This window comes from Hordeum vulgare, chromosome 5H (genome assembly GCF_904849725.1).
Source record: "Hordeum vulgare subsp. vulgare chromosome 5H, MorexV3_pseudomolecules_assembly, whole genome shotgun sequence".
In the NCBI taxonomy this organism is placed as follows: Eukaryota; Viridiplantae; Streptophyta; class Magnoliopsida; order Poales; family Poaceae; genus Hordeum; species Hordeum vulgare.
In genome coordinates this window covers 557,519,454-557,535,198 of record NC_058522.1, presented here as the reverse complement: position 1 = coordinate 557,535,198, position 15,745 = coordinate 557,519,454, and the positions used below count along the sequence as shown (strand labels likewise).

General features: G+C 43.1%; 2 protein-coding genes across 2 annotated transcripts; one reads left to right on the top strand and one right to left on the bottom strand.

Moving 5' to 3' along the window:
• The first annotated feature begins 4,022 nt into the window (after window positions 1–4,022).
• Window positions 4,023–4,565, top strand: LOC123397286 (SKP1-like protein 1). The gene has a single exon (XM_045091895.1). It carries the CDS (start codon window positions 4,023–4,025, stop codon window positions 4,563–4,565), a length of 543 nt encoding a protein of 180 aa, XP_044947830.1.
• Window positions 4,566–14,708: 10,143 nt separating this feature from the next.
• Window positions 14,709–15,251, bottom strand: LOC123397284 (SKP1-like protein 1). Its single transcript, XM_045091894.1, has one exon. It carries the CDS (start codon window positions 15,249–15,251, stop codon window positions 14,709–14,711), a length of 543 nt encoding a protein of 180 aa, XP_044947829.1.
• Between the last annotated feature and the right edge of the window lie 494 nt (window positions 15,252–15,745).

Sequence of the window (15,745 nt, the reverse complement as noted above, 5' to 3'; positions counted from 1 at the left end):
TATACCGCAATGCGCCGCATACCGGGCATGCATTCAAATCCTCGTGCGCACCGCGGTAGAGGATGCAGTCATTAGGGCATGCATGTATCTTCTGCATCTCCAATCCTAGAGGGCATAGAACCTTCTTTGCTTCGTACGTACTACCGGGCAATTCGGTATCCTTTGGAAGCTTCTTCTTCATTGTTTTTAGTAGCGAACTAAATCACCATTGTCTGCCTTCCATTGCAGCAATTCCAGTGTGGTACCGAGCTTTGTGTTGTCATCTTCGCAATTTGGGTACAACCCTTTTTGTGATCCTCTAACATGTGATCGAACTTCAACTTCTCCCTTTTCACTTTCGCATTCTCTATGTGCATCAACAATGACCCGACGAAGATCATCATCGGGCACATCGTCTGGTTCCTCTTGATCTTCAGCTTCCCCATTACAGCATCACCGTATTCAGGGGGTGGGTAGTTGTCATCATCCTCTTCTTCTACGTTGTCTTCCATCATAACCCCTCTTTCTCTGTGCTTGGTCCAAAAATTATAGTGTGGCATAAAACCCTTTTGAAGAAGGTGGAAGTGAAGGATTTTATACTCATAGAAAGCCATCTATTCCCACAGACAGTACATGGACAATGCATAAAACCATTCTGCTTATTTTCCTGAGCCGCTTCGAGAAAATTATGCAGGCCCTTAATATACTCGGAGGTGCGTCGGCCACCGTACATCCATTGCCGGTTCATCTGTGTGCGTTATATAATAAAGTGTATCTAAAACCACTACAACATATCATGAATTGAAAAGTGACCAAATTAATAGAAATTAATCATCACATTAAAGCCAAAGTACAGTAGTGACCAAAATAAATACATACTTTCATACATAGTTCTCATTATTGAATAACATATAGCTTTCTAGAGCATCTAATTAGAACAAACATTGAAACTATAAAATTTAAATGCAACAACAAATGCGATCATAACCGCAACTAAGGTACCAATTGATCCAACAACATAATTATACCAAGCCTTAGTATGAATGACATATTTTCTAATCTTTCTAATCTTCAAGCGCATTGCATTCATCTTGATCTTGTGATCGTCACGCACATCGGCAACATCCAACACCAATATCATCTTCTCCTCTTCAACTCTTTGTAATTTTTCTTTCAAGTAATTGTTTTCTTTTTTAAACCCTAAACCCTAAACCCTAAACCCTTTATAACCAAATTTAACTTTTCGATAAGAATTTGTATGTCGATTCGAATTTCCGGTTCACATACCTCCTAGACTAAAAAATCTATGTCACGTTGGTTGGCATAATTGTCATAAACACTAAATAAAATAAATAGTTATAGAAGATAATATATACCACACCCGAATCATAGACAGGACGAGGGCCAACGCAGGCGGATACCAAAACCATCGCACTATATAATAACAAACAATAATAAAATCAAGAAAATTACATAAGTATCTACGAAAATCATACAAGTAAGAAACTTTTTCTTTTACAAAAAGATAAGAAGAAGAGACTAACCACGATGGTGCCGGCACTGAGGTGGGCGCGGGCGATCGACGGCGATGAGGACAGGGACGGGACAGGACGGACCGCCAAAGCTACACAAAACTTGAGGAAAATGGAGCTTGGACAAGGAGATTCGAGAGGAGAAAGCTTCAGTGTGGCTCGGGCATTTCATCAAACATCTCATGTGCATAGGAGATGATCTAGAGCACCACAAAGCTCTCCCACGGCCGGTCAAAAAAATAGAGCAGTGCACTGCTCTGCTCGCGGACAGGGGACATATATAGGCCAAACATTTGTCCTAGTTTGTGGCTGGAACCGAGACTAGAGTTCAACATTTGTTCCCGGTTCCAGCCACAAACCGGGACTAACTGTTGTGGGCCAGGAGCGAGTCACAGTGGTCCCAGTTCATGTCTGGAACAGGGAGCTAAGGGGTCATACGAACTGGGACCAATGGCCCACCAGGCCCGGCCGGCGTCCTAGCCTCAGGAACCGGAACCGATGCCCCCATGGGTCCCGGTTTGTGGATGAACCGAGACTAATGGGATTTCATCAAGGGATCAAAGCCCTCTTTTCTACTAGTGAATGCTAAATTAGTAGCTGGGGTTAAACCGAAATGAAAGGAAGGAATTGATAGCAGGTTGATCAACAAACATGATCCCTGAAGAGAAAAAGATAAGAAGAATCATGTCATCTTCCTGATCCCTCGGGTATGTGGTGCTTCGTGGCGTCGTTTGTGTTGTTTGGATTTTACATTTTCTTTTATTTGTTCGGCGGGTGGGAAAGGTGATGGAGTGCATTTTCATTATTTATAATGAAGTGTTTTGGTGGACCTTTCTTAATGTTGTGATTCTATGTAATCTGTTAATCAACCAACATGTATAGGGAAAACTTGCTTGCGTTGATGACTACATTAGTATAATGTTCGTGTAGTGTCGCATATTAGTTCACGACGAACCTATGGATCCATAGTGATTACCTAGATCTCCCTCTTCTCTCTCTCTCTCATTTTAAAATCTTGTTCTACTTCACATAAGCAACTAACTGTCGCGTCCCCCATGTCGCACCCCCTCCCCCATTCCCCCCGCCCCGGGCGACTCGGGCCTATCTCCAAGCCTAGCCGCCGAGCCGCCACAGTTCTTGTCCGTCCCTTCATCACCACTGGACGAAGCCACCGGGCAAAGCCTGGAGACTGACAATGGCGTGGTGAGCAGCGGCGGTGGTGCTGCTGGGTCGCTGGGAAGGACTGGTGGTGCAGCTATTGGTGGTGACATGCGGGTTGGCTGATCCAGCCGGTACTTGTGGCCGGCCGGCCACACCGTGGAAGGGTCGGGAAGGATCCGGTGATTGACTATGTCGTTGTTCACTGCATGGATCCGCACGGATCCAGTCAATTACGGGATCGGGATGGCACGTTTACCGGTGAAAATCGTGTCGACCTCAGTCATGGCGGACGATGGCGGCGCTTTGGCGTCATCCCCTTATCGAAGGCATCGTCGATTGCAATCGTTATCAGCTTGGTCCGGCTATTCCGGGGCAAACCCTAGATCTGGGATTAATGGCAGTGTATTCACGGCCGTCTTCCTTCTTGAGGGCACCGTTTTGTAGCTGATGCTAGCTGGAGGTGACAAGAGGAGGTGCGGTGTTGCTTCTACACTGGTGATGACGATGGGTCTCAACGGCATGGCACAACAGAGCCTCGGCGACAAAAACATATTGATGGACAAGCGTAGGTGGTTGCGTTGTCTGGTGTCGTGGTGGCGCCGACGACTGTATTGCCTATCAAGACGAATGTGTTGGTCGCTCCTAAAAGTGGGATGGCCAAATATGATGGTGTGTGATTCTTGAAAGTGTGCATGCGATGCATGCATAGGATATGCTAAACCGGTTGGTGCTCTCGGCTTGTTGGCAGACGGCTTGATGAGACCATCATATTACAAGGTGCGTGTTGACGCGCACTCGGCACACGTCATCAAGAATTTTTTTGAACACAATACACACGCAGACACTCATATAAACGCTCATACACTCATCCCTACGAACGCATACACGTATACCCTATCCTTATGAACATCTACGTAAGACTGAACCGACATATCATCTTAGATTTGAAAAGTCATCGTATATGCCTCGCCGTCGACAAAAACGTCTCCTTTCATTGAATGTCATCGTCGGAAATTATAGAATAAGTCTAAAAATAATGCAAACACTAGAACTTAAATCAAGATGGACCAGGATACAATTGTTCCTTTAACTATCCATCGAATTAGTATAGAATTTAGAGACTTTTTTTTGAGACTAGTAGACACGTTGACGAGACACAAGGTGTGATGGATTCCATACCGAGTCCAACTCGCGACAGGAGCCACCCTAGTCACGAGTCCACCCTAGTCCCCGGTTCCCCAGCCTAGCCCAGAACGTGAAAAGCTCCCGTCTTTCGATCGCTATTCCGCCTCCGCCGCCGCCGCTTAGTCTTCGTTGCTAGTTTCATTTCGCATCCCAAACTTCTGATCAATGGCGGCTGAGGAAGGAGAGAAGAAGATGATCATACTCAAGAGCTCGGACGGTGAGGAATTCGAGATCGAGGAGGCGGCCGCCATGGGGTCGCAGACCATCCGCCACATGATCGAGGACGGCTGCGCGGACAACGGAATTCCGCTTCCCAACGTCAACGCCAAGATCCTCTCCAAGGTCATCGAGTACTGCAAGAAGCACGTCCAGGCCAACCCTAAGCCGGCCGACTCCGACGCCGCCCGCGATGCTAGCTCCTCCGCCTCTGCTGCACATGAGGAGCCTGCTGCCCCCACGGAGGATCTCAAGAGCTTTGACGCCGAGTTCGTCAAGGTCGACCAGGCCACCCTCTTTGACCTCATCCAAGCTGCAAACTACCTCAACATTAAGGGAATGCTGGATCTTACTTGCCAAACTGTTGCCGACATGATCAAGAGTAAGACTGTTGAAGAGATCCGCAACACCTTCAACATCGTCAATGACTTCACGCCCGAGGAGGAGGCGGAGATCCGCAGGGAGAACCAGTGGGCTTTTGACAAAGAATAGCGACATCTGCTGCGTTGAGTACTTGAATTAGTGCTTAAGTAATCGTCATGTTTACGTTTTGGAGCTATTTTTTTACTACTACGTCGTAGTGTTTGTTATAATTCTGGAGTAGGTAGTGGGGTCGTGGAAAAACGTATCGTGGTCAGTGGTTATTGTTTGGAAACTGAATTGGTATTGTCTAATACTAGAATAGATGTGTTTTGCTTGGTAATATCATCCTTAGCTGTTATGCATGGCGTGTGATTTGAGACTAACAAAAAAAAACATGATGCCATGATATATATCAAATTCTTTTGACTTCGGCTCCCGACATTTTTATCTAATATAAAAAAATTGACATCTATGCGACTGCTGGAATTAGACATGACAAATTGATGATTTCAAGGAAACTTGAGCTGTGAGGGTTGCAATTTTTTTGAGTGATTTTTTTGTTAATTTGTAGGGACGGTTTAGCTGTGCAGTTTCCCTCGCAGACTCTCACAAACGCAGCGCTGCTCTTCCCACCACATCCCCTCACAACAGACAGCACACATCGTCCAAAGGTTTAGTGTTGGTGAATGAAACAATTAAATCATTACATTGGCCAAAGTTTCTTTCATATAAAACAACTTTCAGGACCATAGGATAGTGCTCATGTGTTGCAATGGGGAATAAATATTCTAATATGTTAGCTCATGATTTACCTGTACATTTTAACGTGATTGAATAAATAAATGCTTATCAAATCCAACCCTTGATTGTGTAAATAAATAATTATCAAATCCTACACATGATTGTGTACAAAAAACATTTATGCTACTAAGTAAATTAAGGTGGAATTAGTGCAAACTGTAAGTAAATTAAGAAAAGTGGTTGGATGAAAAAAGTCTCGGAGGTACTCATATGGTAGGATGTACATGTGCGCCTTCTTTGAGGTAAGTGAATGTGCATATATATGAGCATCGGCGCTTACACTGTGTTTAGAAAAAGCTTTCCGACTCGCAAAAAAGAAGAAGAAAAGAACATTTGATACACCCCCTTGGAGATGGTCTCTAGCTAGGTACTATCCACTACAGGTGCAATATATGCATCGAGGAAACGGTCACATTGATAGTTCGAACGGCTTGAGAGAAAGCAAGCACTACAAGTAAACCAATTTTCATCTTGTGTTCATGCCTATGCGGTTCTATCGGTCACACACCGTCTAAGGCGATAAGCCGTGCGTTTGGTGTACGGTGAAACTGTGATACTCGACGTATGTCCATGTAACTGATTTTTGAAATCATATAGAGGATGTTGTTTTCATCATGAATAATAGTACTACTAGTTACTGAAAGCAGAAAACATAAGAGGAGGTGGGGGGGGGGGGTAGGGCACAAAATTGGCATGGGATATAACAAGTAAATGCCACATGGGTACATAAAATATTCCATCCTAACTAAAAAAAAAGAAGTAATGAATTATTTATCTATAAAATGCATGACAATTATGGAAAATGGCTCTAATAATTTGTACCATGAAAAAAAAGTGTGTCACTTTACCTGCAAAAACTAGATAGTAGACCAAGGAATCTCCATATTCTTCTGTTATACATTTTATGGCATGGAAAATTCACTTTCATAGATTTTTTGAAGCCAATGGAAATTCTGAACAGAATATAAATTGTGACGTGAAAAAATTCATAGATTTTGCACAATAAAATTCGACATGCTAATTTTAAAAGAAAAAAGAGCTTGCAATGGTAGCCTCAAGTAAAAAAATCGATTGTCAAAATAACAATGATAGCCACAATAAAAGCCAAATTTCCGGACTCTAAGAATGAACATTACCATGTGTTGAAAAAGCCCTAAATTTGATTTTTTTTATACAGGCCTCATTTCAATACATTTTGTTTTAAAAAATTACACGCATATTCCTATATTAGGTCTCCATGTATATCTGTATTTATTTTTAATATCTTTTGAATGTGAAAGTATGAACTTTGAATTTACCAAAAGAAGGCCTCCAAAAGCAATATTCCCTATCTTCCCCCCCCCCCCCCAAAAAAAAAGCAGCGTATCACCTCCGTCCACGTGTAGGTAGGCTGGCGGCGGAGAAGCGATGCGGGGCATGGCACAGCCGACAGCCACAGGCCAGGAATCGGCCGGCTTCCCGGCGGGCCGCGATGAAAGTGCGCGGCCGCGTGCGCTCCATCGCCCTCCGCTCCTGTCCTCTAGCCCCGGAGGAGAAGGAAGGGATTCTTTTTTTATAGGATTCAAGTGGTCATGCCACTTTCACCCTATATTTTTTCTATTCCTATGTTTTCGAAATGCTATGAATCAAAGAGGTCCTAAGTGTGTTATTTTTTTAGTTATCTTTGGTTCGTTTTTCTTAGCGAAGAATTGGGGAAGTATGTGATCAAGATATTGTTTAATAAAATAATATAATAGTGAAGTTTATGCCAATGGTCAAAAAATAAATGAATTTGGCAAAAGACTATTTATATTCCTCTATAAAGGATCAGTAAGAAACAATTCTTTTTTAGAGAAGCAAATATGATCATCTAAGAGCACCTCTAGCAGACCGTGCAAAATAAACTCCCGCAAAAGCAGTTTGTGGTATACCACAAAATGTTTTTACGGTAATGTCATCGTTCAGGTAGAATAAATACAAATTTAAATAAAACTTTGGGCAAGAACATGTTGTTCATCACCATAGTGCATACAAAATGAACTACATACTTCGCCCTACAGATTCTGGTGGAATTTTGTGTATATATGGGCCAGCCCAACATGTAATTTCAGAAATTCCTAATAAATCCTAGAGGCCCATGCAGCCCATTTGTGCAAGGCAAGAGGTGGAAATGTTTAGTCCCACATCGCTAGTTTAGTGGGAGTTGGACCTCTTTTGTGTAGAGATGGCTACAAGCTTGTCTTTGAGTCTAATAAATTTGTAATATCCAAGTATGGAACTTTTGTTGGTAAGGGCTACGAGTCAGGAGGCCTGTTCCGTTTATCCTTGGCAGACGTTTGCAATAAAGTTGTTAATCATGTTTACAACAATAGTGAATTAAATGTGTGGCATTCACGTCTTTGTCATATTAACTTTGGTTGCATGTCGCGACTAGTCAAATTGAACTTAATCCCTAGCTTTAACACCATCAAGGGATCTAAGTGTCAAGTTTGTGTGCAAGCCAAACAACCTCGTAAGTCTCACACGACTGCCGAAACGAGGAATCTTGCACCACTAGAACTTATACATTCAGATCTATGTGAAATGAATGGTATTTTGACAAAAGGTGGAAAGAAATATTTCATGACACTAATTGATGACTCCACTAGATACTGCCGAGTGTATCTTTTAAAATCTAAGGATGAGGCTTTGAACTTTTTCAAGATCTATAAAGCTGAAGTAGAAAACCAACTTGATCGAAAGATCAAAAGGCTTAGGTCCGATCGTGGTGGAGAGTATTTCTCAAATGAATTTGATTCCTTTTGTGCGGAACATGGTATAGTCCATGAGAGGATGCCTTCCTATTCACTTCAATCAAATGGGATAGCCGAAAGAAAGAACCGTACTCTAACTGATTTGGTTAACGCCATGTTAGACACATCGGGTCTCTCCAAGGCATGGTGGGGGGAGGCGATATTGACTGCATGTCATGTCCTAAATCGAGTTCCCACAAAGAACAAAGAGATAACTCCATTCGAGGAATGGGAAAAGAAAAGGTGAAAACTCTCTTATCTACGAACCTGGGGTTGTTTGGCAAAAGTCAATGTGCCAATCCCAAAGAAGCGCAAGCTAGGACCAAAAACTGTGGATTGTGTTTTTTCTGGGATATGCTTTTCATAGCATTGGATATAGATTCTTGGTTGTAAAATCTGAGGTATCTGACATGCATGTCGGTACAATCATGGAGTCGAATGATGCGACTTTCTTCGAAGATATCTTTCCCATGAAGGATATATCTACCTCATCTAATCAGAAGATGCCTAATTCATCAAACCATGAATTAGTTACATCTACTGAACCTATCATTTTGATGGAACACTTTGAAAATATTGTGGAGGAGAACAATGAAGTTCCTACCAGGAGCAAGAGACAGAGGACTGCAAAGTCCTTTGGTGATGATTTTCTTGTGTATCTCATAGATGACACTCCGAGTTCTATTTTAGAGGCCTATGCGTCTGAAGATGCTGACTACTGGAAGGAGGCAGTCCGTAGTGAGATGGATTCCATCTTGGCAAATGAAACTTGGGAGATCACTGATCGTCCTTATGGGTGCAAACCTATAGGATGCAAATGGGTATTCAAGAAGAAGCTTAGGCCAGATGGTACTATCGAAAAGTACAAGGCACGGCTCGTGGCGAAAGGTTATACCCAGAAGGAAGGTGAAGACTTCTTTGATACTTACTCACCCGTGGCTCGACTGACCACTATTCGAGTACTACTTTCATTAGCCGCCTCAGATGGCCTTCTCGTTCATCAAATGGATGTTAAGACTGCTTTCCTAAATGGAGAGTTGGATGAGGAAATTTACATGGAACAACCAGATGGGTTTGTAGTACATGGTCAGGAAGGGAAAGTATGCAAGTTGCTGAAATCTCTATATGGACTTAAGCAAGCACCAAAGCAGTGGCATGAGAAATTTGAAAGAACTCTGACTACTGCAGGCTTTGTAGTAAACGAAGCTGATAAATGTGTGTACTATCGCCATGGTGGGGGCGAGGGAGTTATCCTTTTCTTGTATGTTGATGACATACTGATTTTTGGAACAAATCTGAATGTTATTAAAGAGGTCAAGGATTTCCTATCTCAATGTTTTGAGATGAAGGATTTAGGAGTGGCCGATGTCATTCTGAACCTCAAGTTGTTGAGAGACGAAGATGGTGGGATTACATTGCGTCAATCTCATTATGTGGAAAAGATCTTGAGTCGCTTTGGGTATAGTGACTGCAAGTCCTCTCCCACACCATATGATGCGAGCGTGCTGCTTCGAAAGAATCGAAGACTTGCTAGAGATCAATTGAAATATTCTCAGATTATTGGCTCGCTTATGTACTTAGCTAGTGCTACAAGACCTGACATCTCTTTTGCTGTTAGCAAACTGAGTCGGTTTGTCTCAAAACCAGGAGATGTGCATTGGAAATCTCTAGAGAGAGTTTTGCGTTATTTGAAAGGCACTGCGAATTATGGAATTCACTATACTGGAAACCCAAAGGTGCTTGAAGGGTATAGTGATTCAAACTGGATCTCTGATGCTGATAAGATAAAAGCCACTAGCGGATATGTATTCACTCTTGGAGGTGGCGCTGTTTCTTGGAAGTCTTGCAAGCAAACGATCTTAACAAGGTCAACAATGGAAGCAGAACTCACAGCACTGGATACAGCTTCGGTCGAAGCAGATTGGCTTCGTCGGCTCTTAAGTGACTTGCCGGTTGTTGAGAAACCAGTACCTGGAATCCTTATGAACTGCGACAATCAAACTGTGATCACGAAAGTGAGCAGCTCTAAGGATAACATGAAGTCATCAAGACACATATAGAGAAGGTTAAAATCTGTCAGGAAAATGATAAACTCCGGAGTTATCGCATTGGACTATATCCAAACATCTAAAAATCTGGCAGATCCTTTTACTAAGGGTCTATCACGTAATGTGATAGATAATGCATCGAGGGAGATGAGTATGAGACCCACAATTTGAGTTGTTCACAGTGGTAACCTATTCTTTGTGATCGGAGATCCCGTGAATTAGATGTGGAAGACAAGCTGTTGGTCAACTGAGAGGAAAGTGTCCTTATCATTAATGATACCACTCCATGAAGATGCAATACTTTCCTGAACTGCATGGCAGGTTGATATACATCTTAATATGTTCTAAGTTGTTTACTGAAGCAGAGATGTTGTCCTGCAGAACATCTTTTGAAGAACATACCTATATGAGTCAGATTGTTAAACGTCGCAATCTATGAGAGTAGGGTGCTCTCTAGTATACTCACGAAAGGTCTCGGAGTATGACGCATAAGCTCCATCCGCGGGGAAGTCCCACGGCAGCCTAGTATCGGTCAAGGATCTGTGTGAAGCTAGATTCGCAGAAAACTTGCAGTTCAAGGCCTAGTCCACTGTTTAAGTTGCTTACTAGTGTAGCATAGATTTCTAGGTGGAAGTTCAACTTAACAGTCTCCACTGTAGTATCGGTATATAAAACAGTGTTTTGGAACCATAGGCAAATTTTGTGTGCCCCTGGGATCTGGTGGGGGATTGCTGGAATTTTGTGTATATATGGGTCAGCCCAATATGTAATTTCAGAAATTCCTAATAAATCCTAGAGGCCCACGCAGCCCATTTGTGCAAGGCAAGAGGTGGAAATGTTTAGTCCCACATCGCTAGTTTAGTGGGAGTTGGACCTCCTTATAGGGGAGGATGTTTTCACACATGTATGAGTTTGAGAACAAGAGAGACATACACGCGCGCTCCTCCTCCTCCGCCGCCCGCCTGGCCTCGTCACGCCGCGCCGCGCCGCGCCGCGGGTTGCGGGAATGAGCCGAGCCGAACTAAAATTTTGCCACGCACGACTGGTATATGAAAGGCCATTCGGGAAAAGCTGAACGTTTTCTGCTATAGTGGATATTGAAAGCTCATGCTGCAGTTTCGAGGTTGCGTTTGTTCGCTTCACATCCCGTCGCTGGCCTCTCGTCTCCTTCTCCCGCGCCTATAAAAGAGAGGTCGCTCCTCTCCAGAGATACGACGCATAAGAAGTTCCCACTCGCCACCGGTTTCTTCTCTCTGTGTTGCTGCTACGTTCTTCCTCATCCCGTCCTGCGGCGTGCACCATTCGTCGGGACAGTAGGCCTCCGAAACTCCTACTCTTCGAGTCCTGTACGGGAGAAGGGCGATAAGGTTTTTGGGGAGCGCTCAGCGCGACTACTGGCTTCCATCACGGACTCCGACGATCTCTTCCCGAACGACGACTTCTTCCCCGACGTCGACCACCTCTTCGGTACTATGGCCAACGACAACGCCAACACCAATGCTCCTGCTGCTGCAACTCAGTACGTACTTTTGTGCTTCTTCTTTGAATTCCTATCACACCTTTTTGTTATAGTTTCTCTGCTAGATATGTTCCGTTTCTACTCATTACTCCATATGATACCTTATCTTTGTAGAACGGTTTTACATATGCTCTTTTCTGGATCCTACGTGTGCATGTCTTGTATCTTCTCATCTCTATATAGCTTGCCTTCTTTCGTTGTTGTTATATTGGTTATGTTTTTCCTAGTTTTTCCTGTAATAAAATCCTATGGTAAATTGCTCATATTTCCAAGAAATTCATCCCTAAATAAATGGTCACTTGTTGTCGCCTAGGTAGAACTTAGGGGCGGCGAGGCGGTCGGTGACACCTTCTTCTCCGGTTGCTACTGATTTCTCTAGGGCGATGAGCTCCTCATCGGCCTCCCAACACCTCTTGATGTGCAGACAGATGTGCTCGTCGAGCACGTCAAAGGAGGCCGCGGTACCACGGCTGCATCGATCGCCATGGCTCCAAGATGTGGCTAGATCTTTTGGCCTTTGTGTCATGTGTTGCATGCTTGCTCGAAGGCAACCTGATGCGGCCGCCAGGGCTTCCACCAGTGCCGCCGACCATCAAGGAAAAAAAGTGAAGTGGTGAGGGATTTCTCACTTGTGTTGGCTAGTGCTCGCGGCGGATAGGATGATTTGCGACGGAGGGGATCTGGGAGGCGAACCCTTTGAGCTTCCCGCGCCCGCGCTGACTGTCTTAGGCCGGCTTGACGATGACGTCGGCTTCCGTTGAAGGTCATGACTGTCACTTTTCCCTCCCTTCTCAGGTCAATTAGTGTTGTTGCTGTAATCAATCAATTTTAGGTCAACCAGTCAATTTTGATCTGCTCTGCTTTGTTTCTTCTTCAGGGTACATACAATACTGATTTTTTAAAAGTTGCCCAAATTTTAGAGAACTAAATTTACCATCTTACCTAAATTTTGCAATTTAACTAAAACTGCCATGTTTTAATTTACGGTTGACATTGTAATTAATTAATCAATTCACCAACCAATCATGTTTCATACACTATGCTTGTGTCTTCTTCAGGGTACACTACACATTTCCAAAGTTGCCATGTTTTCAGAGAACTAAATTAGCCATCTCACCTAATTAGCCATGTGTTTCAGCATCATGGTAGTTTCACCTAATTAGCCATCATGGTAGTTTTACCGTCCGTAGCATCACAATCTTAGTATTTAGGTCATGGAAATTATATTAGTTAGACTCAATAATAGTTGCAACTACCCATGTAAAATTTTCTCATGATTTTGCCATGAGCACACTTAACATTTATACTACACTTCCAGAATTGTTCGGATAGCAAATTTATTTGTGCGTTGTCCATAGCAAAATCATTGTTATTTTGACAATCGAATTTTTTACTTGAGGCTACAATTGCAAGCTCTTTTTTCTTTTAAAATTAGCATGTCAAATTTTATTGTGCAAAATCTATGAATTTTCTCACATCACAGTTTATATTGTGTCCAGAATTTCCAAGGTCTTCAAAAAATCTATGGAAGTGAATTTGCCATGCCATAAAATGTATAACAGAAGAATATGGAGATTCCTTGGTCTACTATCTTGTTTTTGCTGGTAAAGTGACACACATTTTTTTTCATGGTACAAATTATTAGAGCCATTTTCCATAATTTCCATGCATTTTAGAGATAAATAATTCATTACTTCTTTTTTTTTAGTTAGGATGGAATATTTTATGTACCCATGTGGCATTTACTTGTTATATCCCATGCCAATTTTGTGCCCTACCCCCCCCCCCCCCACCCCCCACCTCCTCTTATGTTTTCTGCTTTCAGTAATTAGTAGTACTATTATTCATCATGAAAACAACATCCTCTATATGATTTCCAAAATCAATTACATGGACATACGTCGAGTATCACAGTTTCACCGTACACCAAACGCACGGCTTATCGCCTTAGACGGTGTGTGACCGATAGAACCGCATAGGCATGAACACAAGATGAAAATTGGTTTACTTGTAGTGCTTGCTTTCTCTCAAGCCGTTCGAACTATCAATGTGACCGTTTCCTCTATGCATATATTGCACCTGTAGTGGATAGTACCTAGCTAGAGACCATCTCCAAGGGGGTGTATCAAATGTTCTTTTCTTCTTCTTTTTTGCGAGTCGGAAAGCTTTTTCTTAACACAGTGTAAGCGCCGATGCTCATATATATGCACATTCACTTACCTCTAAGAAGGCACACATGTACATCCTATCGTATGAGTACCTCCGAGACTTTTTTCATCCAACCACTTTTCTTAATTTACTTACAGTTTGCACTAATTCCACCTTAATTTACTTAGTAGCATAAATGTTTTTTGTACACAATCATGTGTAGGATTTGATAATTATTTATTTACACAATCAAGGGTTGGATTTGATAAGCATTTAATTATGCAATCACGTTAAAATGTACAGGTAAATCATGAGCTAACATATTAGAATATTTATTCCCCATTGCAACACAGAGCACTATCCTATGGTCCTGAAAGTTGTTTTATATGAAAGAAACTTTGGCCAATGTAATGATTTAATTGTTTCATTCACCAACACTAAACCTTTGGACGATGTGTGCTGTCTGTTGTGAGGGGATGTGGTGGGAAGAGCAGCGCTGCGTTTGTGAGAGTCTGCGAGGGAAACTGCACAGCTAAACCATCCCTACAAATTAAAAAAAAAATCACTCAAAAAAATTGCAACCCTCACAGCTCAAGTTTCCTTGAAATCATCAATTTGTCATGTCTACTTCCAGCAGTCGCATAAATGTCAATTTTTTTATATTAGATAGAAATGTCGGGAGCCCAAGTCAAAAGAATTTGATATATATCATGGCATCATGTTTTTTTTTGTTAGTCTCAAATCACACGCCATGCATAACAGCTAAGGATGATATTACCAAGCAAAACACATCTATTCTAGTATTAGACAATACCAATTCAGTTTCCAAACAATAACCACTGACCACGATACGTTTTTCCACGACCCCACTACCTACTCCAGAATTATAACAAACACTACGACGTAGTAGTAAAAGAATAGCTCCAAAACGTAAACATGACGATTACTTAAGCACTAATTCAAGTACTCAACGCAGCAGATGTCGCTATTCTTTGTCAAAAGCCCACTGGTTCTCCCTGCGGATCTCCGCCTCCTCCTCGGGCGTGAAGTCATTGACGATGTTGAAGGTGTTGCGGATCTCTTCAACAGTCTTACTCTTGATCATGTCGGCAACAGTTTGGCAAGTAAGATCCAGCATTCCCTTAATGTTGAGGTAGTTTGCAGCTTGGATGAGGTCGAAGAGGGTGGCCTGGTCGACCTTGACGAACTCGGCGTCAAAGCTCTTGAGATCCTCCGTGGGGGCAGCAGGCTCCTCATGTGCAGCAGAGGCGGAGGAGCTAGCGTCGCCGGCGGCGTCGGAGTCGGCCGGCTTAGGGTTGGCCTGGACGTGCTTCTTGCAGTACTCGATGACCTTGGAGAGGATCTTGGCGTTGACGTTGGGAAGCGGAATTCCGTTGTCCGCGCAGCCGTCCTCGATCATGTGGCGGATGGTCTGCGACCCCATGGCGGCCGCCTCCTTGATCTCGAATTCCTCACCGTCCGAGCTCTTGAGTATGATCATCTTCTTCTCTCCTTCCTCAGCCGCCATTGATCAGAAGTTTGGGATGCGAAATGAAACTAGCAACGAAGACTAAGCGGCGGCGGCGGAATAGCGATCGAAAGACGGGAGCTTTTCACGTTCTGGGCTAGGCTGGGGAACCGGGGATATTTATTGGGGCCGGTGAGGCCGAGACTAGGGTGGACTCGGGGAGATATCTATCACATATTTACCGGGGCCGGTGAGCTCTCGTATTTGGGACTAGGGTGGACTCGTGACTAGGGTGGCTCCTGTCGCGAGTTGGACTCGGTATGGAATCCATCACACCTTGTGTCTAGTCTCCAAAAAAAAGTCTCTAAATTCTATACTAATTCGATGGATAGTTAAAGGAACAATTGTATCCTGGTCCATCTTGATTTAAGTTCTAGTGTTTGCATTATTTTTAGACTTACTCTACAATTTCCGACGATGACATTCAGTGAAATGTCGACGGCGAGGCATATACGATGACTTTTCAAATCTAAGATGATATGTCGCTTCAGTCT

What these genes read in the sequence shown, in the direction of transcription:
- LOC123397284 (XM_045091894.1), bottom strand. Translation starts at nt 15,251, where the DNA reads ATGGCGGCTGAGGAAGGAGAGAAGAAGATGATCATACTCAAGAGCTCG.
- LOC123397286 (XM_045091895.1), top strand. Translation starts at nt 4,023, where the DNA reads ATGGCGGCTGAGGAAGGAGAGAAGAAGATGATCATACTCAAGAGCTCG.